The 25,994-nt window shown below is 36.6% G+C and overlaps 1 protein-coding gene across 2 annotated transcripts in view; it reads left to right on the top strand.

Annotated features, from left to right (window-relative positions):
- Window positions 1-25,994, top strand: part of LOC128645393 (prolyl endopeptidase FAP-like) — a 328,887-nt gene that overhangs the window by 51,671 nt on the left and 251,222 nt on the right. For both annotated transcript variants that reach the window (XM_053698376.1, XM_053698375.1), the window contains exons 3-5: window positions 96-188; window positions 21,437-21,531; window positions 21,625-21,699. In XM_053698376.1, the coding sequence (XP_053554351.1) occupies window positions 96-188; window positions 21,437-21,531; window positions 21,625-21,699 (263 nt within the window). The remainder of the gene's footprint in view (window positions 1-95; window positions 189-21,436; window positions 21,532-21,624; window positions 21,700-25,994) is intronic.

Here is a 25,994-nt window from a genome sequence, read left to right as displayed (position 1 = left end):
CACCTGTGTAGTCTTTTCCTAGCATCATTGTAAGTAAAATCATACCCCCAAAGTAAATAAACAAAAAACAAACATTTATTTATTTTCTTATTTAGGGAGAAACCAAGATGTTCAAAGGCCATTTTCATTTGATGATGTGTTCAGTTCTAATTTTTACTACAATCAATTTAATCTTTTGTGGATATCAGGTATGTAATGTACTGTATTCTCTGTCATTTATAGATAACTATATCAAAATGTAAACAAAGATGAGTAATCAAAATGCTGTTTTCTGATGAATTATTTAATTGCAGTCATTTAAACAATTGTTTATAAATAAAATGCTAAAGTATTGTTAGTTCTAAAATATTAAATATTGTCTTGATTAAGAAATTTGGCTTTGTTATGTTTAGAAGACTCGATGGGGCTGATTTACCAAGCCCCGTATCGGCTCCTATGCCACTGTTTCCACGCAAGCCTTCAGGCTTGCCGGAAACAGGAGTTTTGAAGCAGCGGTCTTAAGACTGTTGCTCCTAACTTGTACGCCTCCTCTGAGGCGGCAGACATCAATCCACCCGATCGCTTACGATCGGGTTGATTGACACCCCTGCTAGCGGCTGACTGGCCGCGAATCTGCAGGGGGCGGCATTGTACAAGCAGTTCAACCAGAACTGCTTGTGCAATGAAAAATGCTGACAGCGCATGCTGTCGGCATTTATCGATGTGCAGCATACATGATCATAACCATTTGTTAAATCGGCCCCTATTATGAGACCAAATATTGATTTAATTTTGTTCCTAAAGTCATCTGACTATATTACCTTTCATATTAAGTTAAATGTTAGTCTTTTTTCAGCATCAAATATATTTAGTCTACAAAAAGAAAGAGTAGACAAAAGAGCATTGAATATAATTTAATTAAAGGTTTCATACACAATTGGGGCAATAATAATCATAATATATATTTTATTCAGTACAATACTATGTCCTTACTCCATATACTTAATTGTCTAAGTAGTAATTTATAACATTTTTTTTTTCCTATCGCCTAGATTACGAGTTTTGCGTTAACAGGGGTGCAGTGCTAAGAGCAGTTTTCCCTCACCGCTCACCTACAGACAACGCTGGTATTACAGGTTTTTAGAAACCTGGAGTTAGCCGCAAAAAAAGTGAGCGGAGAGCAAAATTTTGCTCCATATCTCACCTCAATACAAGCACTGCTTACGGTAGCGGTGAGCTGGCAAAACGTGCTTGTGCACGATTTCCCCATAGGAATCAATGGGGGAGAGCCGACTGAAAAAAAACCTAACACCTGCAAAAAAGCAGCCCCATTGATTCCTATGGGGAAAATACATTTATGTCTACACCTAACACCCTAACATGAACCCCGAGTCTAAACACCCCAAATCTTACACTTATTAACCCCTAATCTTATGCCCCCAACATCACCGCAACCTACATTATATTATTAACCCCTAATCTGCCGCTCTGGGCACCGCCGCCACGTACATTATATTTATGAACCCCTAATCTGCTGCCCCCAACATCACCGAACCCTACATTATATTTATTAACCCCTAATCTGCCACCCCCAATGTCGCCGCAACCTACCTACACTTATTAACCCCTAATCTGTCACCCCCAAAGTCACCGCCACTATATTAAATTTATTAACCCCTAAATCTAGGTCTAACCCTAACCCTAACACCCCCCCTAACTTAAATATAATTTAAATAAATCTAAATAAAATAACTATCATTAACTAAATTATTCATATTTAAAACTAAATACTTACCTATAAAATAAACCCTAAGATAGCTACAATATAATTAATAGTTGCATTGTAGCTAGCTTTGGATTTATTTTAATTTTACAGGTAACTTTGTATTTATTTTAACTAGGTAGAATAGTTACTAAATAGTTATTAACTATTTAATAGCTACCTAGTTAAAATACATTCAAATTTACCTGTAAAATAAATCCTAACCTAAGTTACAATTACAACTAACACTACACTATAATTAAATTAATTACCTAAACTAAATACAATTAAATGCAATTTAAAAAAAATGATGTAAAGTACGAAAACAAACAAACACTAAATTACAGAAAATAATAAAAGAATTACAAGTTTTTTAAACTAATTACAGCTAATCTAATAAAATAAAAAAACAAACAAAATAATAAAAAGCCCTACCCTATACTAAATTACAAATAGCCCTTAAAAGGGCCTTTTGCGGGGCATTGCCCCAAAGTAATCAACCCCTTGCTCTCTCTCTCCCCCTCTCTTTTGTGCTCTCTCCCCCTCTCTTTTGTTCTCTCTCACCCTCTCTTTTGTGCTCTCTCCCTCTCTCTTTTGCGCTCTCTCCCCCAATCTTTTGCGCTCTCTCCCCCTCTCTTTTGCGCTCTCTTGCTCCCCCTCTCTTTTGCTCTCTCTCTCTCCCCTCTCTTTTGCTCTCTCTCCCCCTCTCTTTTGCGCTCTCTCTCTCTCCCCCCTCTTTTGTGCACTCTCTCTCCCCCTCTCTTTTACGCTCTCTCCCCCCTCTTTTTTGCGTTCTCTCTCTCTTTTGCGCTCTCTCTCTCTCTCTCCCCCTTCTTTTGCGCACTCTCTCTCCCCCTCTCTTTTGCGCTCTCTCCCCCCCCCCCTCTCTTTTGCGCTCTCTCCCCCCTCTCTTTGCTCTCTCTCTCCATCCTTCTATTTGCTCTCTCTCTCCATTCCTCTCTTTTGCTCTTTCTCTCCCCCCTCTCTTTTGCTCTCTCTCTCCTCCCTCTCTCCCACCTCTCTTTTGCTCTGTCTCTCTCCCCTCTCTTTTGCTCTCTCTCTCCATCCCTCTCTTTTGCTCTCTCTCTCTCCCCCATCTCTTTTGCTCTCTCTCCCCTCTCTTTTGATCTCTCTCCCCCCTCTCTCCTGCACTTTCCCCTCTCTTTAGCTCTTTCCTATCTCTTTTTGTCTCTCCCCCTCTCTTTCTATTTCTCTCCCCTCTCTCGCACGCCGACTGTGTCCGGCCATGCCCGGTCACGTCCAGCCAAGCCCACTTTCGCTGCAAACAACATGTCAGGTAAGGCCAGGTGTTTGTCCTCGTGCTGTCTCTACTGCGCATGACAGCTTCGGACAAACACACTTGGCCTTTTATATTATAGGATTGTCTTGCATTTAGCATTGTGTTAGGCTAAATCTTAAATAACTCCCTGTGCCTGAACACAGTCACCTAAATTACGAGTCTTGCGTTAGCCTTAAAAAGCAGCGTTAAAAGGTCCCAACGCTGCTTTTTAACGCCCGCTGGTATTACCGGCAGGTACAGGTGTACCGCTCACTTTTTTGGCCAGACTCGGAAATACTGCAAATCCACTTACGTCAATTGCGTATCCTATATTTTTAATGGGACTTGCATAGCGCCGGTATTACAAGTCTGACCAAAAGTGAGAGGTATACCCTCTCCTGTCAAGCCTGGTACCGCATTTTAAAGTCGGTAGTTAAGAGTTTTACACTACAACGCTGTAGCATAAAACTCTTAACTAAAGTTCTAAAAAGTACACTAGCACCAATAAACTACCTATTAACCCCTAAACCGAGGCCCCCCCACATCGCAAACACTAAAATAAATATTTTAACCCCTAATCTGCCGAAACGGACATCGCCGCCACTATAATAAATATATTAACCCCTAAACCACCGCACTCCCGCCTCGCAAACATTAGTTAAATATTATTAACCCCTAATCTGCCGGCCCTAACATCGCCGACACCTACTACATTTATTAACCCCTAATTTGCCGCCCCCAACATCGCCGCCACTATATTAAATGTATTAACCCCTAAACCTAAGTCTAACCCTAACCCCCCCTAACTAAAATATAATTACATTAAATCTAAATAAAATTACTACAATTCACTAAATAATTCCTATTTAAAACTAAATACTTGCCTATAAAATAAACCCTAAACTAGCTACAATATAACTAATAGTTACATTGTAGCTATTTTAGGGTTACTTTATAGGTAAGTATTTAGTTTTAAATAGGAATTATTTAGTTAATTGTAGTAATTTTATTTCGATTTATTGTAATTATATTTAAGGGGGTTAGGGTTAGACTTAGGTTTAGGGGTTAATAACTTTATTATAGTGGTGGCGACGTTGTGGGTGGCAGATTAGGGGTTAATAAATGTAGTTAGGTTGCAGCGACATTGGGGGCGGCAGATTAGGGGTTAATAAATAATGTAGGTGTCGACGATGTCGGGGACGGCAGATTAGGGGTTAATAAGTATAATGTAGGTGTCGACGATGTCGGGGACGGCAGATTAGGGGTTAATAAGTGTAAGATTAGGGGTGTTTAGACTCGGGGTTCATGTTAGGGTGTTAGGTGTAGACATAAAATGTATTTCCCCATAGGAATCAATGGGGCTGCGTTAGGAGCTTTACGCTGCTTTTTTTGCAGGTGTTAGTTTTTTTTTCAGCCGGCTCTCCCCCATTGATTCCTATGGGGAAATCGTGCTAACGTATGCAGTGCTGGTATTGAGGTGAGATGTGGAGCTAAATTTTGCTCCTTCTTCACTTTTTTTGCGGTTAACGCCGGGTTTCTAAAAACCCGTAATACCAGCGCTGTCTGCAAGTGAGCGGTGAGCTTAAACTGCTCATTAGCACCGCACAGCTTTTAACGCAAAACTCGTAATCTAGGTGAGTGTTATCTATATGGCCCATGTGTACTTTCAGTCTCTTTGTGTTGAAAAGGAATTTAAAAAGCATGTGATAAGAAGCAGCCTTCAAGGGCTAAGAAATTAGCATATGAGTCTGCCTAGGTTTAGTTTCAACTAAGAATACCAAGAGAAAAAAGCAAATTTGATGATAAAAATTAATTGGAAAGTTGATTAAAATTACAAGTCCTATCTGAATAATGAAAGTTTAATTTTGACTAGACTGTCCCTTTAAGCTGCTGTCTAGCAGCTCCTCTCTTGTCCTGAAAATGTTTTCCATAGGAAATAGCAGACGAATAGATTTTTTATTAAAAACAAATTCTGAATGACTCCCTTAATGAATATTAAACAAAACAAAAAAATAATTGAGCACAATTTTTTTTAACATTACTAATACAATGTAATTGACTACAATTTTTAGTTATAATTTTCATCACCATATTTAATACTGGCTTAAAGGGACATGAAACACAAATTTTTTAATTTAATGATCTAGAAAGAGAATGCAATTTTAAACAATATAATTCGCTTCATTCTCTTGATATAATTTGTTGAAAAGCATATCTAGATAGGCACAGTAGCTGCTGATTGGATGTGGCTGCACATAGATGAGATTGGTTCACCAATGTGCATTGCTATTTCATCAACAATGTTTATCTAAAGACTGAAGCAAATTAGATAAAAGTAAAATTGTATTCTCTATCTGAATTATGAAAGAAAAAAAATTGGGTTTCATGTCCCTTTAAGCTAAATACACTTCTCATATTAACTACTATCATTTATTAACAAATAGTATTACAATTCTAAATCACTTTTCTGTAAGGATTTTGCACATTATTTCAGATGTTGACCTTATGTTCTGCCACTTGTCATATAAAATTTGAACAAAAATATATTCTGCTGTTAACTGAACTGAAAGTACATAATATCAAGTATAAGCTTAACCATTTGTATTTATTGTATCAGGTTGTTTTTTCTAAAAATGAATACATATATTTTAGAACAATTATAAAAGAAAGTTTGATGGTTTGGGGGTTAAGTTTTGCTGCCTGTATTTTGATAATACCATCGAGTGGTCCAACATAACCTAGTCAGGGTGCTGAATTATGGGACTCAAGAGCAGTGTATATTTTAACTTATAAGTTATTTTATTTAAGTGAGCTAACAACAGTTCCAGAGAAATTACTCCATGTCATCTAGGCTCACAGGTCCCTACATTATCAACTTAGCCCTTTTCATTATTGGTACAATAGCGGGAACATATAGATCCGTAGCTGTATTTTTTTTTTGTCAATAGGACTTATACTACTACCAATTGTTAGCGATATAAATAAGGTGTTCACCATGTTTGCAGTGTTTTTCCTATCTCATGTGCTGATGTAGGGAGGCGTCCTGTAGTTAGTTTTTGTGACATTCTATCATGCCATTTTGCCTCTAAGGTTCACAAGCTTTCGATTTATTTTAATTACTTATGAAACAGTAGGGGTCTCCAGATCCATAACTATATTTCAGGTTAACTGGAAATTTGTTCCTACTAATTATTCATGGCATAATAAGTAGTCGCACCTTGTTCATTGTGTCTTCCTTTTAGTTACCAGTTGTAACATTTTAAAAATGTAAAATCTGAGGTGAATGTTAAGGGATCCATAAGTGATCTCTCCTATTTTAAGGCAGCCTTCTACAAACATTTATTTTTCCTTTTCATGGTTTGAGGTCCAAGAGTGCAGAGAAGGATTAGATTATCATTGGCATCTACATACTTTGTCTTTCAATAGTATAATTGATATTATCAACCTTGGTTTATGCAGCCTATAATGTATACTGTATATGATATCTTGTTATTGTTACTCTTTGAAGGTGACTGTACAATGTTCAATTGTTTTGCTTGTTTGCCGACACTTTCCCTCAATAAAAATATAAAAAAAAAAAAAGAAAAAGAAATTTTGCGCTATGAGAATAGATATCAAACACCTCTCTAAAAGGGGGCATGACCAAGCCACAGCCAAGAGAAGACACAAAGCATTGCAGCTCCGAGCCTAGCTTTTAAAACTTTCGGCTTTTTATAACAATCACATAAATTCTTCATACAAGAGCCATCTAATCTGCACAAAGAAATAATCCTGATTCTGGATATACTAAAATGGTCGAGATTAACTCAAGCTGACAAGTTTTTTTTATTATGCTTAAAGCGGAGCGCTGTGGCCCACCTCGTAATAACATCTACCCCCCCTCTTCCGGTGTGTGGGCTACCCGGGAGAGTGTATTTACTCCTTGATTATTTACAGGGTTTAGCACCATCCTGATCTGAAGTTACCCATGGAGGAAGATATTACCCGACAGATCCGGGCACTACTAGGCAGTCTAGAACATCGCATGTCTCAGATCTTTAAAGACCTTGTGGAAATTATCAGAGTGCCTAGAGACCAGGAACATGGAGATTTCACTAAGATGGCGGATAATCAGCACCTGCCACATGATGTGACATGCAGAGCTGAGAGCTGTACCTCCTCCCCCAAGCTGGATCCTAAACGTGTGACAAGTGAGCTACCAAAATGTTTGGGACTTGTACCTCGTTGTGGAGAGCTGTTACCTTCTGGGTTCTTGTTTGGTTCCCCAACTTCCGCCAGGCTTGATAGCCCTCAATCAGAGGTCTTTGTTGCTGTGACCCGGGTTGGTGAGGCTGGCCACCGGGTGCACAGGAAGACCCCGGTCAGAGAAAGAGGAACCATAGAGCTCATGTCAGACTTCACGGAGGAATGAAAGATCATCCACTACTGCACATATACCGCGGTCCCCCAGCTACTCATACCCTACAGCGCACATGCCCTGTTCAGATTACCCTTAATCTATAGCCAAGGGCTCCTATCGTATCCATGGCTTGTCTATAGTTTGTGCAGCTCTCTACTCTGCCACCTTCCAAGACTGTCTGGTCTCCCGAAGAGAGGTTGTGGTTGAAGAGACTTTGGTGTTTGATAATTCTACTGTGGATCTCCTCATTACCCACCTTTTGAGATCCTGTGATACTAACTTCCATGTTGCCCTTCTTCTTACCCATTCTGCACTGGTGGTCAGGCCCTTATTGTAACTATGTGGTTCCTTTTCCAAGTTGTACTCCTGCATGTATATTTTCAAACCTTGATGCGATATGTGCCTTTGATGTATATATTGTTTTGGGGAAATATGTTTTAACATAACTATGGATAGGTTTGGGTCTAGGAGGTGTAGATGTTCTATAATATAATGATTTCAGATATGTTTAAATTTAGCCACCTGCTTTCATTAGTTCTCACTTGTAGGCCAACTACCTTTTATGTTAATGTATAGCTCTTTGCCCATGCTTTTAGGTGTGCTATTATTTAGGCTTGATGGTAGCTGGCTTATTGGTATCCATAGTATCACAATGTATATCATAGGTCACATTCTAATGCAATTAACGCTTGGGAAACTCATTTTTAAGCTCTCATTCTTATTATATATTATCATAGCTATTTAAGCCTTTCACAACGTTTATGGAACCCCAAATGCACATATACCTGCCTCACCTAAGTTTTAGATGCTCTCCATTAGAATAGATATGAAAGATACACTAGTTCAGTAGCATATACCTCCAGTGCAGTTTAAGGTCAGATATTATGTTTGGTATATCTCCCTCTACACTTTTATAGTACCAACTCCCCTCTGCTCATATACCATGAAACCCTTTCCTAATCTAAAAAGCCCTACCTTCCCTCCCCCCATTTTGAGCGGCTCTCACCCGCTGTTAAACCCCTTTATTACCACCATCAGATGGCGTCTACTAAGCTACTATGTCATGCAGTTCTGGATTACTCCTAGAAAACAGTCGGTACCATATGCCCAATCAGGCTCTAGTGGCCTGTCCCTTTCTACCACCTTCTGATGGAATGCTACTTTCACAAAATAAAAATTAGGTTTCATAGCTCTAGGTCCTAGAGGACTCACTGTGGTTTACATTAGTTATGGTACCCCCCCCCAATGTGTAATATAGTACCACTGCATATAATAGCAGTTATTCTCTCTATGTAAGAAAGCTCATTGTTATTGTACATTGTTTACCCTTATCTTTGGACATAGAAAAATTATTTTCTGCACAGAAGGGGTGGGACCACCATATTGATACTTGGATGTTCTCTCTTGCGCTGACATCCTGTTTATTATGTTTACCCATGTTGTTACTCTGTTAGAATTATCTTGCGGACACACTTTATTGGTTGTTATTTCTCAAAACCTCAATAAAAATTAAATTATAAAAAAAAAACACCTCTCTAAAAGACAACTCCCCAAATGCTGTCTAGAAAACAGTTATGATCACAAAATATATGTATAGAGAGGGCGCCTGTTAGGCTAAAGATATCAACACTTTCATATATTTCACAAATATTTATTAAAAATGTGATAATAAGATAAAATATGGGACGTCTCCCTAAACCACAATGTGGCCTAATTAATCAGACATAATATCAAACATGTACCATTCACAATGTCTGTTTAGGATAAAAGTAAGTTGAAGTTCAATAAAAAGTTACAATATCCATTAACTTGATACTGGATAATGCTTTTCTGTTGCAAAATCCACACTTCTTTGCACAGTCTTATTAATATATACCACCAATGTTGCATGTTAAAAAGCTTTCAATCAGTTATCACTGCAATAAGTGATATAGTTGCTCTATGAACAAAACACAATACCTCTAAAATCAATTACGATTCCATTCACAATCCAGGAAACTTTTCAAAGAGCACAGTTATTACAGTGTGTATTAGATGGATAGTACCTGATATGGCTGTAGGGAATCCGGATCAGTAAGCAGGTGTATCACCCTTTAGTATGGTGGGTATATTACCCGTTTGTATAGCAAGGTTTCTCTGTCCCTTCTTGGAGTTGTTCTCCCAGTGAGTTGTACCACGTAACTATTGGCATCTGACGTCACGGATTCTCTCACGTCTCATCGAGGTGATCAGAGGAGGGTTCTAAAGACCTCTAGTTGCTCTTTGCCAGTACATACAAATGGCAATACAAAACTTGAGACCTGCACTTAGTGCTTTGCACGCAGGAAAAAAGCTGTACCGAATGTATTTTTTCGTTCAGATTCCAGTTTAGATTTTCTGAAGTAGTTAGACAATTATTGATAACCTGGGTTATATAAAAGGAAGTCCATAGACCATATAGAGATAAAAATTGTGTATACTGCACAACAGCAATATATGTGCCACATAAACAATGCGTTTCGCCCTTCTCAGTTCTTTATCAAGATGTTTGTGGCATGTAATAGGTTCCCTTATAAATGGTGTCTTCAGCTACAATTGGTGGAAACATAATTGGCACTTGTCAAATTCAATTTCCTTAAGGTGGTATTGACTCATTTTCTTTAAGATGGTATAGAGGATTTCATTTAGGACTTTTATCGTCTGCATCTTTTAAGGTGGTATACATTTGGCATAATAATACATCTTATAATCCAGTTATTATAAATATACGCCTAAATATAAATTTGTTATCAATAATTATATTGGTGATTTCAAAAGATATAAAGAGTACTTTCCTATTGGTGAGTGTCATTAATTTAAAAAATATATGATAAACTATTGTACACATAGTGATAAATCTTTTTAAACTTTAAATTAATGACACTCACCAATAGGAAAGTAATCTTTATATCTTTTGAAATCACCAATATAGTTATTGTTAACAAATACATATTTAGGTGTATATTTATAATAACTGGATTATAAGATGTATTATTATGCCAAATGTATACCACCTTAAAAGATTCAGATGATAAAAGTCCTAAATGAAATCCTCTATACCATCTTAAAGAAAATGAGTCAATACTACCTTAAGGAAATTGAATCTGACAAGTGCCAATTATGTTTCCACCAATTGTAGCTGAAGACACCATTTATAAAGGAGCCTACTACATGCCACAAACATCTTGATAAAGCCCTGAAAAGAGTGAAACGCGTTGTTTATGTGGCACTGATATTGCTGTTGTGCAGTATACACAATTTTTATCTCTATATGGTCTATGGACTTCTTTTCATATAACCCGGGTTATCAATAATTGTCTAACTACTTCAGAAAATCTAAGCTGGAATCTGAAAGAAAAAATACATTCGGTAAAGCTTTTTTCCTGCATGCAAAGCACTAAGTGCAGGTCTCAAGTTTTGTATTGCCATTTGTATGTACTGGCAAAGAGCAACTAGCGGTCTTTAGAACCCTCCTCTGATCACCTCGATGAGACTGGAGAGAATCCGTGACGTCAGACGCCAATAGTCACGTGGTACAACTCGCTGAGAGAACAACTCCAAGACGGAACAGAGAAACCTTGCTATACAAACGGGTAATATACCCAGCATACGAAAGGGTGATACACCTGCTTACTGATCCGGATTCCCTACAGCGATATCAGGTACTATCGTCTAATACACACTGTAATAACTGTGCTCTTTGAAAAGTTTCCTGGATTGTGAACGGAATCATAATTGATTTGAGAGGTATCGTGTTTTGTTCATAGAGCAACTATTTCACTTATTGCAGTGATAACTGATTGAAAGCTTTTTAACACGCAACATTGGTGGTATATATTAATAAGACTGTGCAAAGAAGTGTGGATTTTGCAACAGAAAAGCATTATCCGGTATCAAGTTAATGGACATTGTAACTTTTTATTGAACTTCAACTTACTTTTATCCTAAACAGACATTGTGAATGGTACATGTTTGATATTATGTCTGATTAATTAGGCCACATTGTGGTTTAGGGAGACGTCCCATATTTTATCTTATTATCACATTTTTAATAAACATTTGTGAAATATATGAAAGTGTTGATATCTTTAGCCTAACAGGCGCCCTTTCTATACATATATTTTGTGAACATATATTTTAGGGTTGATTAAAAATGTAAGAATGTATATGGCAAGAATTTGGAAAATATTACCATCTGTTATTAGACAATATATTGTGTCATGATTGTTATGAGATAATAACGTAAAGCCTATTGGAAATGTATCTAACCACCTCCCTCTCATCTGGGAGATGAAGGGTTTATTTCTTTGTATAACAGATTACTTTAAAAAATATTATCCATTGTTGTATTAGTGATGTTTATGGAATGTGTCAGAACTCTTGGAGGCGTTTCAGTGAAATCTCACTTGATAAATATAGACATATTTTTTATCATTAGAATATAAATATATGATAAAACAAAAATGTGGTTTAGTGCTTACAAGGGAAAGGCTGAAATATTTTATATATATATTAAAAAAAAAAGAAATTACAGGTTGGGTGTAGACAAAAGTTTATGCAGCTTACAACAGATTTAATTCATGCTTCTCTATTTAACAATTATTTATTATTAAAAATGTTTATTATAAACCATTGATTATTTTATTTATCAGAATCATTTTTTTTTATAGAAAAGGATGTATTCATTTACGTGGAATTAAATTTATTAAAACTTCAGATAAAGGACTTTTACATTAATAATCTAACTCACTTGTTGAAATAGCTGTATAATATTACTCTGTTTGTTAAGCAATATGGTTTAACAATGTATACATTATGCATAAGCTTCTTAAGTGTTATAGTTTAGTTCATGCATCTTGTTCAGGTTCTGTAGATTACTGAAATGCGCAATATGCAAATCTTGGAAAAGCAGCATTCCCATTGCAAAGTTTTCTAGAGCTAAAGCAATTTCCTCCATACAAATAGTTTTGATCTGTGTCCTTATTTATTACGACATATAAAAAGTATGGTTCAGAGAAAATATAATTGTCATATTGAATAACAAAAAATATGTTAGAATCTTTAATTTTTGCACTACTGATTCTAAGGGCTCGATTTATCAAAGATTCAGTTTGAAATTTGATTAAAATCCATGTCTTTTTAGATGCAATGTATGCTACACCAAGTTATCAAGCGATCAGATGGCCAAAAAACACTGCAATTTCACATTTATACTCGCCAAGGCTCGATTTCCCCCCTATTCACTCGACTTTCACCTGCCGCGACCGTATGTTCACCCAATTTCTAAATGATCAAGCATTCTTCTTGTTTGTTCGAAATATGCCATGGACATACCTTTCAATCCGCTAGCTTATAGCTCGCAAATTATATAGAAGTCATTAGGCCACAAGACACTACATGCAACTAAACTCCCTTACCTATAAAAGGGCTTCCACAACCATTTTCTTTGGTCTTACTTTTGATACAACAAGAGTGTGCTTACTCTTGTCAACTGTTAGTTGAAAAATTTATATTTTATTTATATTTTCATCAGCTATAAAATTTTACAATTTCATTTGCATCATTATTGAATATTTATGTTGCAAAATAAAAAAGTACTAAATTAAAATAAAATATGATAATACATACAATTTTACATCTAAGATTAACTTTATTGAAGAGAGAAGTGGATGGCTTCTTTTTCAATGCAGTTAAAATGGCTGCTATGGGCATAATATGGCATAATAATTATGTCATGTGAATACAGATTGTCAGCTTGATAAATTAGATCATTCACATCATTGAAGTATCCAAAGTCCACTAAACCTCACATTGGAAAAGACGCAAGTAAAAATAAGTTCATTTTTAATAAATTAATGTAGCAAACTAGTGGTCGTTCGCCATGGGTACCGGCGTGCATAAGTGCATCACTTGATTAGTAAAAAATGATACTATGATAAATCGAGCCCTAAAAGTCTATGGCCTAGATTTAGAGTTCGGCGTTAGCCGTGAAAACCAGCGTTAGAGGCTCCTAACGCTGGTTTTAGGCTACCGCCGGTATTTGGAGTCAGTGATTAAAGGGTCTAACGCTCACTTTTCAGCCGCGACTTTTCCATACCGCAGATCCCCTTACGTCAATTGCGTATCCTATCTTTTCAATGGGATCTTCCTAACGCCGGTATTTAGAGTCGTTTCTGAAGTTAGCGTTAGAGCTCTAACGACAAAACTCCAGCCGCAGGAAAAAAGCAGGAGTTAAGAGCTTTCTGGGCTAACGCCGGTTCATAAAGCTCTTAACTACTGTACCCTAAAGTACACTAACACCCATAAACTACCTATGTACCCCTAAACTGAGGTCCCCCCACATCGCCGCAACTCGATTAAATTTTTTTAACCCCTAATCTGCCGACCGCCACCTACGTTATACTTATGTACCCCTAATCTGCTGCCCCTAACACCGCCGACCCCTGTATTATATTTATTAACCCCTAACCTGCCCCCCTCAACGTCGCCGCCAGCTACCTACAATAATTAACCCCTAATCTGCCAACCGCAAAGCGCCGCCACCTACGTTATCCTTATGTACCCCTAATCTGCTGCCCCTAACACCGCCGACCCCTATATTATATTTATTAACCCCTAATCTGCCCCCCTCAACGTCGCCTCCACCTGCCTACACTTATTAACCCCTAATCTGCCGAGCGGACCTGAGCGCTACTATAATAAAGTTATTAACCCCTAATCCGCCTCACTAACCCGATCATAAATAGTATTAACCCCTAATCTGCCCTCCCTAACATCACCGACACCTAACTTCAATTATTAACCCCTAATCTGAGGACCGGAGCTCACCGCTACTATAATAAATGGATTAACCCCTAAAGCTAAGTCTAACCCTAACACTAACACCCCCCTAAGTTAAATATAATTTAAATCTAACAAAATTAATTAACTCTTATTAAATAAATTATTCCTATTTAAAGCTAAATACTTACCTGTAAAATACATCCTAATATAGCTACAATATAAATTATAATTATATTATAGCTATTTTAGGATTAATATTTATTTTACAGGCAACTTTGTAATTATTTTAACCAGGTACAATAGCTATTAAATAGTTAAGAACTATTTAATAGTTACCTAGTTAAAATAATTACAAAATTACCTGTAAAATAAGTCCTAACCTAAGTTATAATTAAACCTAACACTATACTATCAATAAATTAATTAAATAAAATACCTACAATTACCTACAATAAAACCTAACACTACACTATCAATAAATAAATTAAATACAATTCCTACAAATAACTACAATTACATAAACTACCTAAAGTACAAAAAATAAAAAAGAACTAAGTTACAAAAAATAAAAAAATATTTACAAACATAAGAAAAATATTACAACAATTTTAAACTAATTACACCTACTCTAAGCCCCCTAATAAAATAACAAAGACCCCCAAAATAAAAAAAATGCCCTACCCTATTCTAAATTAATAGAGTTAAAAGCTCTTTTACCTTACCAGCCCTGAACAGGGCCCTTTGCGGGGCATGCCCCAAGAAAATCAGCTCTTTTGCCTGTAAAAAAAACCATACAATACCCCCCCCCCCAACATTACAACCCACCACCCACATACCCCTAATCTAACCCAAACCCCCCTTAAATAAACCTAACACTAAGCCCCTGAAGATCTTCCTACCTTGTCTTCACCTCAACAGGTATCACCGATCCGTCCTGGCATCCGGTGCTGAAGAGGTCCAGAAGAGGCTCCAAAGTCTTCCTCCTATCCGGCAAGAAGAGGACATCCGGACCGGCAAACATATTCATCCAAGCGGCATCTTCGATCTTCTTCCATCCGGTGCGGAGCGGGTCCATGTTGAAGCAGCCGACGCGGATCCATCCTCTTCTTCCGGCGTCTCCCGACGAATGACGGTTCCTTTAAGGGACGTCATCCAAGATGGCGTCCCTCAAATTCCGATTGGCTGATAGGATTCTATCAGCCAATCGGAATTAAGGTAGGAATATTCTGATTGGCTGATGGAATCAGCCAATCAGAATCAAGTTCAATCCGATTGGCTGATCCAATCAGCCAATCAGATTGAGCTCGCATTCTATTGGCTGTTTTGATCAGGAACCGTCATTCGTCGGGAGACGCCGGAAGAAGAGGATGGATCCGCGTCAGCTGCTTCAACATGGACCCGCTCCGCACCGGATGGAAGAAGATCGAAGATGCCGCTTGGATGAAGATGTTTGCCGGTCCGGATGTCCTCTTCTTGCCGGATAGGAGGAAGACTTTGGAGCCTCTTCTGGACCTCTTCAGCACCGGATGCCAGGACGGATCGGTGATACCTGTTGAGGTGAAGACAAGGTAGGAAGATCTTCAGGGGCTTAGTGTTAGGTTTATTTAAGGGGGGTTTGGGTTAGATTAGGGGTATGTGGGTGGTGGGTTGTAATGTTGGGGGGGGGTATTGTATGTTTTTTTTTACAGGCAAAAGAGCTGATTTTCTTGGGGCATGCCCCGCAAAGGGCCCTGTTCAGGGCTGGTAAGGTAAAAGAGCTTTTAACTCTATTAATTTAGAATAGGGTAGGGCATTTTTTTATTTTGGGGGTCTTTGTTATTTTATTAGGGGGCTTAGAGTAGGTGTAATTAGTTTAAAATTGTTGTAATATTTTTCTTATGTTTGTAAATATTTTTTTATTTTTTGTAACTTAGTTCTTTTTTATTTTTTGTACTTTAGGTAGTTTATGTAATTGTAGTTATTTGTAGGAATTGTATTTAATTTATTTATTGATAGTGTAGTGTTAGGTTTTATTGTAGGTAATTGTAGGTATTTTATTTAATTAATTTATTGATAGTATAGTGTTAGGTTTAATTATAACTTAGGTTAGGACTTATTTTACAGGTAATTTTGTAATTATTTTAACTAGGTAACTATTAAAAAGTTCTTAACTATTTAATAGCTATTGTACCTGGTTAAAATAATTACAAAGTTGCCTGTAAAATAAATATTAATCCTAAAATAGCTACAATGTAATTATAATTTATATTGTAGCTATATTAGGATGTATTTACAGGTAAGTATTTAGCTTTAAATAGGAATAATTTATTTAATAAGAGTTAATTAATTTCGTTAGATTTAAATTATATTTAAGTTAGGGGGGTGTTAGTGTTAGGGTTAGACTTAGCTTTAGGGGTTAATCCATTTATTATAGTAGCGGTGAGCTCCGGTCGTCAGATTAGGGGTTAATAATTGAAGTTAGGTGTCGGCGATGTTAGGGAGGGCAGATTAGGGGTTAATACTATTTATGATCGGGTTAGTGAGGCGGATTAGGGGTTAATAACTTTATTATAGTAGCGCTCAGGTCCGCTCGGCAGATTAGGGGTTAATAAGTGTAGGCAGGTGGAGGCGACGTTGAGGGGGGCAGATTAGGGGTTAATAAATATAATATAGGGGTCGGCGGTGTTAGGGGCAGCAGATTAGGTGTACATAAGGATAACGTAGGTGGCGGCGCTTTGCGGTCGGCAGATTAGGGGTTAATTATTGTAGGTAGCTGGCGGCGACGTTGTGGGGGGCAGGTTAGGGGTTAATAAATATAATACAGGGGTCGGCGGTGTTAGGGGCAGCAGATTAGGGGTACATAGGGATAATGTAAGTTGCGGCGGTTTACGGAGCAGAAGATTAGGGGTTAATAATATAATGCAGGGGTCAGCGATAGCGGGGGCGGCAGATTAGGGGTTAATAAGTGTAAGGTTAGGGGTGTTTAGACTCGGGGTACATGTTAGAGTGTTAGGTGCAGACATAGGAAGTGTTTCCCCATAGGAAACAATGGGGCTGCGTTAGGAGCTGAACGCTGCTTTTTTGCAGGTGTTAGGTTTTTTTTCAGCTCAAACAGCCCCATTGTTTCCTATGGGGGAATCGTGCACGAGCACGTTTTTGAGGCTGGCCGCGTCCGTAAGCAACTCTGGTATCGAGAGTTGCATTTGCGGTAAAAATGCTCTACGCTCCTTTTTTGGAGCCTAACGCAGCATTTTTTGGGACTCTCGATACCAGAGTTAATTTTATGGTGCGGCCAGAAAAAAGCCCGCGTAGCGTTAACAGCCCATCTACCGCCAAACTCCAAATCTAGGCCTAAGTGATTGAAGTCTCACTTGGTAGCTACAAGCATTATTTATGAACTGCAATGCAAGTGGCTCCCTAATTGGACTTTACCTGTGTGTTTAACCCATTTACTTTTTGTAACACATTAGAGCATGTATTTTTGTATAAAAATGTCGCTTTATGATTCAAACATGCTAAATACTTGTTTTAGTACTTTATAGAAATTAAAAACTTAAACGGCATTATCCTCTATAACAACATTTATTTTGGCATTAACATAATTTAGAAATGTTCATTTTTAAAAGACATATTGTAGTTGATCACAATCTTATAAAAAAAATATACATGACATTATATACCATATCAAACATTTGAGCTTGGATTCCAATGTGTTGGAAGAGCTCATTTGAATAGTTTACACAGTTTTAGAAGCTATTCTAACCCCCCCAACAGTTTTCTAATAATTTTGCAATGCTTTATGTTTGCCAAAAATTTTGCATTAAGAACCTTAACAACTATATTCCAATCCAAAATTTGGGAATACTCAAATTACATTTTAACAAACACAAGAATTTCCTGGTTTCATTCATTAGAATGTTAAAAAAAAAAACCTTAAAGTGTTTGGGTGTTATCAAAAATGTTAATTAAAAATTAACAAAAAATATGTTAGGAATGTGCAAATTGCATATACTATGAACATGCTTACAAACTTAAAATTAAACACAGACATCCGTAAGATTTTTTTTATCTTTTTATTTTGCTTCCATGTTGATCTGCAGAAATTTGATTTTCATGTGTTTACCATATTTTAATGCAGGAAATCCAGATGTTATTGAATTATAACTGATGCAATGAGTGGGCAAACACATTTGCACAGATGTGCTTCCAATGAACTGCAATGCTATAATAAGTAAAATAAAATAGGTACACTAATAATAATGTTTTGCCTAGAGAAACTTTAAAGAATTTTAATCTAAATGCCAGTCCATTTTACCTCCAATTTAAGGTGTTTACAAGCGAGTTCTCTGTACAAACACTCTTTCCTTACCTTTTTCACACTCAAAATACAGACATACGCCTAGATTTAGAGTTTGGAGTTAGCCGTCAAAACCAGCGTTAGAGGCTTCTAACGCTGGTTTTGGGCTACCGTTGGTATTTAGAGTCAGTCAGGAAAGGGTCTAACGCTCACTTTGCAGCCGCGACTTTTCCATACCGCAGATCCCCCTACGCCATTTGCGTATCCTATCTTTTCATATGGGATCTTTCTAACGCTGGTATTTAGAGTCGTGGCTGAAGTGAGCGTTAGAAATCTAATGACAAGACTCCAGCCGCAGAGAAAAGCCAGGAGTTAAGAGCTTTCTGGGCTAACGCCGGTTCATAAAGCTCTTAACTATTGTGCTCTAAAGTACACTAACACCCATAAACTACCTATGTACCCCTAAACCGAGGTCCCCCCACATCGCTGCCACTCTATTAAATTTTTTTAACCCCTAATCTGCCGACCGCACACTGCCGCCACCTACATTATACCTATGTACCCCTAATCTGCTGCCCCTAACACCGCCGACCCCTATATTATATTTATTAACCCCTAATCTGCTGCCCCCAACGTCGCCTCCACCTACCTACAATTATTAACCCCTAATCTGCCAACCGGACCTCACCTCTACTCTAATAAATGTATTAACCCCTAAAGCTAAGTCTAACCCTAACCCTAACACCCCCCTAAGTTAAATATAATTTTAATCTAATGAAATAAATGAACTCTTATTAAATAAATTATTCCTATTTAAAGCTAAATACTTACCTGTAAAATAAATCCTAATATAGCTACAATATAAATTATAATTATATTGTAGCTATTTTAGGATTAATATTTATTTTACAGGCAACTTTTATTTATTTTAACCAGGTACAATAGCTATTAAATAGTTAAGAACTATTTAATAGTTACCTAGTTAAAATAATTACAAAATTACCAGTAAAATAAATCCTAACCTAAGTTACAATTAAACCTAACACTACACTATCAATAAATTAATTAAATAAAATACCTACAATTATCTACAATTAAACCTAACACTACACTATCAATAAATTAATTAAATACAATACCTACAAATAAATACAATTAAATAAACTAACTAAAGTACAAAAAATGAAAAAATATTTACAAACATTAGAAAAATATTACAACAATTTTAAGCTAATTACACCTACTCTAAGCCCCCTAATAAAATAACAAAGCCCCCCAAAATAAAAAATTCCCTACCCTATTCTAAAATAAAAATAGAAAAGGTCTTCATCCTATCCGGGCAGAAGAGGAGATCCGGACCGGTAGACATCTTCATCCAAGCGGCATCTTCTATCTTCTTCCATCCGATGACGAGCGGCTCCATCTTCAAGACCTCCGACGCGGATCCATCCTCTTCTTCTGATGTCCTAAAACAGAATGAAGGTTCCTTTAAGGGACGTCATCCAGGATGGCGTCCCTCGAATTCCGATTGGCTGATAGGATTCTATCAGCCAATCGAAATTAAGGTAGGAAAATTCTGATTGGCTGATGGAATCAGCCATTCAGATTCAAGTTCAATCCGATTGGCTGATCCAATCAGCCAATCAGATTGAGTTTGCATTCTATTGGCTGATCGGAACAGCCAATAGAATGCAAGCTCAATCTGATTGGCTGGGGTTCTGCTGTTTCTCTCGTTCAGAGAGGGATTGCCTGGTATTTCGGGGCTGGACTGCACTGTTAAGTCAGGATCAGACTGATATGCTACAGGAAAGTTCTTCTCTGTGAAAGGCACATATTGAGCATAAAGAGGCTGCTTCTAGGGTGGTAACTAGCCATAGAACAAGCTATTATGGTATTGTTCGTTCCCAGGTTGAGCGCTTCTCTCTTTTTATTTATGCAAATTATGACACTTAGGGAAGTCTCCCTAAGTGTGATGCGGTATTCCAGACGTGGACACGTTGCTCAGTGTGCCTAGAGGGGTATGGCTGCACCTCACTGACGAGGCCCACAATAGGCCGAAACGTACGTCTGGGGTTTTGCTGTTTCTCTCGTTCAGAGAGGGATTGCCTGGTATTTCGGGGCTGGACTGCACTGTTAAGTCAGGATCAGACTGATATGCTACAGGAAAGTTCTTCTCTGTGAAAGGCACATATTGAGCAAAAAGAGGCTGCTTCTAGGGTGGTAACTAGCCATAGAACAAGCTATTATGCTATTGTTCGTTCCCAGGTTAAGCACTTCTCTCTTTTTATTTACGTTTTTGAAGCTGGCCGCGTCCGTAAGCACCGCTGGTATTGAGAGTTGCAGTGGCGGTAAATTATGCTCTACGCTCCCTTTTTGGAGCCTAACGCAGCCCTTCTGTGAACTCTAAATACCAGCGGTATTTAAAAGGTGCGTGGAAAAAAAAGCCGGCGTTAGCTACGCGGGTCGTTAATCCCATTTAAATATACATAGTTCCACAAATGTATGTTCAGTGTGTAAAGTATGTGGTTTTTAAAAGCACAAAACTCCTTAATTGTAATAAGCTTATCTTTAGGGACTCTCTGTTTTTCTCATATCAATGGCTGTGGAAATAAAAGGCTAACATCAGCAATAGTGACAAGAAAATGATGCCCTACACTTATTTTAACTTACATCACTAACACTAAGAATAAAAAGTAGCCAAAACTAGCACTGCTATATAGCAGAAAAGTATGTAGGAGTCTGAAAAATAGTGAAGATGGTCCCGAAGTGCACGTTTGTGACTATATATTTGCAAATGCTCCATTTATAAGCTGGGTTTAAAATTCTGATACTGCTACATTTCAGTGATATCTTGTCTGAAATGTGTAAAAACTTTTAAAGATACCTGTTGATATATGCAAACATTTTAAATACACTTACTGCACTTTTTCTTTGGCACAGAAAACGAATATGTTCACAAATCTGCAGAGAGAAATGTTATTATTTATAATGTGGAAAGTGGAAAGACAACAACCCTTGTAGGCAACACTTCTTTTGTAAGTACACAGAAGGATAACATTATTCTATAACGGCCAATTACAGATGCTAAACATTCTACCACATAACTAATTGTGTCTTTATGTATTTAGGATGAAGTGAATGCCACAAGTTATCAACTTTCAGGTGATCGAAAATTTCTATTACTGGAAAGCGACTATAAAAAAGTAATTTTTCTGCTGTTCACTGTCTGGTAATATTTATTGCTGATTGTTTAGTCAAATTATTTGAATTTTTCTTACACATGAACACATATAAAATACATATACGTTAATTTAAAAATAGTAATTAAAAAAAAGCTGCTTTTATGATGAGCATTATTTGTACAATACAGCAGGGGGTGTTGTTTAACCAAAGAATAAATATATTTGTCTTCAATATATATATTTTAGTTTTTTTTTTTTAAGCAATTACTTGTAGTATGTATGTAGAACATATTACTTGACAAGAAATCATTCAGGAATGAGCAATAGTGAGCCATAACAAAAGGCATGAAGAATCATATTTGACACAAAATGCTTATATCTAATTCATATGATGCCATTTTCTTTACCTACATACTATTACTTGTAGTGTGGAGGCATATGCAGCCCGGAAATGGTATGAATACACCTGCTAATGTAGAGCACCTGATTGGCTCAAAGAAAAGTGAATAATCAGTTTCAAGTTTGTTAGTTTGTGGGATTTTGTTTTGTTGTGTTACTGTACCAGCAAAGAGAAAAAAATGTAGCATTTTCACAGGATTCCAGGGAGCTCTGCTATCCTCTGAGGAGCAGGAGATTAGTAAATATTATTTGAGCTGGCTACACTCATGTTAGGAACTGTTTTAACGTGTCTCGAGTCACAGACGTGGTCACATTCACTGTCTTAAAAAATGATTGGGATAAATTACAAGTGACGTTAACTGTTGCGTGCGAGCGATATCAGACTTATTACAAGTTAAAAGTATATTAATATCCAAATAATTTCACAGACAGACGCCGTGAAATTGAACGCCACAAATCCTACAGGTTTTCAAAATAAAGACAGGGAATTCAGCACATGTTTTAAGTAAACAAGTTCCTATATTTATTAAATAGCCTCTTTCATTTAGAGCAAGTTTCAGGAGACAGAAGGCACACGCCCTCTAACACACAATGGCCTCTATTTATCAAGGTCTTGCAGACCTGATCCGACAGTGCGGATCAGGTCCGCCAGACTTCGCTGAATACGGCGAGCAATACGCTCGCGTATTCAGCATTGCACCAGCAGCTCACAAGAGTGTTGGTTGTATGCATCCCTAAATAGTAGAGTCTTTAGGGAGCGCTTGAAGCTCCCTAAAGACTCTACTATTTAGGGATGGCACACTTAAAGATGCTGTATATACATTATTCCAGTGGTCACTTGGATGAACTGAAAAGCTAGCAACGTTGCGCTGTGAATCTTCCCATTAAGACGTGCAACAATAAACTCTCGCAAATCACTGCGATAACTCTGTCTTGATTCAAACAGACGAGCGGTCTCAACTTGTAAGGATGCGGTGGTGAGTTTTCTGCATTGCCATTTGTGAGTAACAGGAATATCCATGACTCTCTGATGCAGAGCTTTCCAAACTTTTTATGTTGGTGACACACTTTTTAGACCTACATCATTTCACGACACAGTAATTCAGTTGTACCAGCAAACAGGAGGTTAAACTAACTTGTTTTAAGAGATATGGACACAAACATAAATGATATAATAACAAAATGTATTTACAAGTAACAGTATGTATGTGCAAGAATTAAAAAAAGTTTAATAACACCAATAGCTACTTACTATTTTAATGGGATGTATGAGGTTGATGGGATGAACACGGTTTCGGAATATTTAGTGGAATATTAGATAAAGACACTCACATTTCATCATCAAGCATTTTTAAGCTTCCACTTCCTATCCATATATCAAGAGCAGGAGCAGCAATGCACTACTGGGAGCTAGCTGCAAAAAAACCCCAACACTTTGACTTCTGACTTCAGCTCAGCGTTTAAGCTGCTGCCCTCAGAGCTCTGCGAGTCTGACTGACTACTGCCTGCGCTGCAAACACACTGCTGTCCCAGTCACTAACTACACATGCAGTCACGAGGCGATTGAGGAGTCTCCATGTGCAGTCAGTAACCAATGTGCTGACAGTGGGAATAGTTTCAGTTCCCGCTAAGATGCAACAATAGGTTAAGATTATCTGCGACCCACTAGGTATCAATGAAAGGATATGCATAGCAGTCAGGCGGAAAGTCGGAAGCCAAATTTTTTTTTTTTAAATAATATACCGGCTTTATGTCTTCTATTTGAACTTACATAAAGTGTAACATAGATCCTAGAATTTGTACCCGCCTGAGCAGGGTTCCACTGGGATGTGGAGCTCAGAGATGGCTGAGGTGTTGCTAACCTGTATGTAATATACAGCTCTTGGTATGTTATTTGCTTTTTACATTTTTACTTGTTCTTCTGTAACAAGAATATACATATTCTACATTGTGTGTTAGAGGGCGTGTGCCTTCTGTCTCCTGAAACTTGCTCTAAATGAAAGAGGCTATTTAATAAATATAGGAACTTGTTTACTTAAAACATGTGCTGAATTCCCTGTCTTTATTTTGAAAACCTGTAGGATTTGTGGTGTTCAATTTCACGGTGTTTGTCTGTGAAATAATTTAAATATGTATTCTGATATAAGGGTCTGCACCAGTGAAAATAATTTAAATAATACTTAGTGAATTTAACCTTATAAAATAATAGTTATGTGAGAGTTCATATATTCTCTCTTTCCTCTTTTTTCAATAATAAAAGTAAATTAAATCACAAGAGCACAATCGCATTTTACGCTAGTCAGGTAATGGTGACTGCAACCCTCGCATAAAGGGTAGTGCGTTAAAAAAAGTGTAATTAACTGCAACATAAATAAATTTAAGTTAAGTTACACTAATATACTGTAAACACTATCTGATAAAAATAGTTATATAAATATTACAAAAAAGGTTAACATGGTTAAAAGCTATATAGTATATGACAAGGTGTTTGCCCGCAAAGGGCTATATTGTATATATACATACATATACTGTACATGTCTAAATATGTGTATACAGATGTATTTAAATATTTGTGTTTTACTGTATATTTTCATATTTCCTATTCTATGTTCTTCACTCAAAGGGTAACATATTTTTTTGTGTGTGTAAATATATCTATATATATATCTGTATATACCTATACCTGTATATCTATTCATATATATATATATATATATATATATATATATATATATATATATATATAACATTAACATTATCATCATATTGAAATATATATTTAAAAAAATAAAAATAAATTCTATGTGAAGAACAATGTAAAATATGCGTAACGCGCATTGTGGTTCACACTTTAGGTCTAACGCTATGTTGGATTAGCACACATGAAGATCACTTAAATCATGTTATTAAAATATTAAATATATAATATTAAACAAACAGTTCTAAATATTAAACATTGTTAGATGCTGTCAAAAATGCTAAATGATCCATAGACTATATATATATATATTACAGTATCTATGATATTTTTTAATAATAATTATTAATGTTTTAATATTTAATATTTTAATAACGTTATGTAAGATTAGTAATTCTTCAAAAATATTCTATGGATTATTTAGCATTTTTTACAGTATGTATAATCTTTTTTACTAATTTTTATATATATTTTTTAATATTATATATGTAATATTTCAATAACGCATTAAGGTTAGCAATTCTTCATGTGCACTAACCCGACACCTCATTAGACCTAAAACGCAAACCGTGAAGTGTGATACGCATATTTTACATCTTTTATTCTTCACATTTTTATTATTAAATATATATTTATATATATCTGATAATGATAATGTAAAATATATTTATATGCCTATATCTATAGAAATAGATATGCAGGTTTATATATATATATATATATATATATACAGTATATATATATAAATAGAAATATGTATTTACAATAAAAATTACATTGTTCTGTATGTGAAAAACATTGGAATGTGAAGTATTCATAACTGTCGGGTTAGCGCATGAGTGATAGGTGTTTTTTCTACTGCGCTCTCCATTGGCTATGTTGAGAATACGTTAATGTGGTTGTGATATTTGGCTATCTTTTTACTTTCAACTTGTAAAACGCGTGCAATCTGGCGCACGCAAAATAATTACTTCTAGTGTAGTTTGCGCTCGAGCAAACATGCTAAATAGAGCGCAATTTGTAATCTGACTCATAATCTTGTACATTTTTCATAAAGGGCACAGTAAAAATTGTAATCAACTTATGTTTGATGTATTTTGACTACTATAACAATGCATTAATTGTCCTCTACCTAAGCCACTGCAATATCTGTGAAATATTCATTCCACACACTTTTTACCAACTTTTCATTGTAATATCCTGGTTTGCTTGATGTATT

Source organism: Bombina bombina, chromosome 1 (assembly GCF_027579735.1).
Source record: "Bombina bombina isolate aBomBom1 chromosome 1, aBomBom1.pri, whole genome shotgun sequence".
In the NCBI taxonomy this organism is placed as follows: Eukaryota; Metazoa; Chordata; class Amphibia; order Anura; family Bombinatoridae; genus Bombina; species Bombina bombina.
This window is presented reverse-complemented; position numbering and strand designations above follow the sequence as displayed.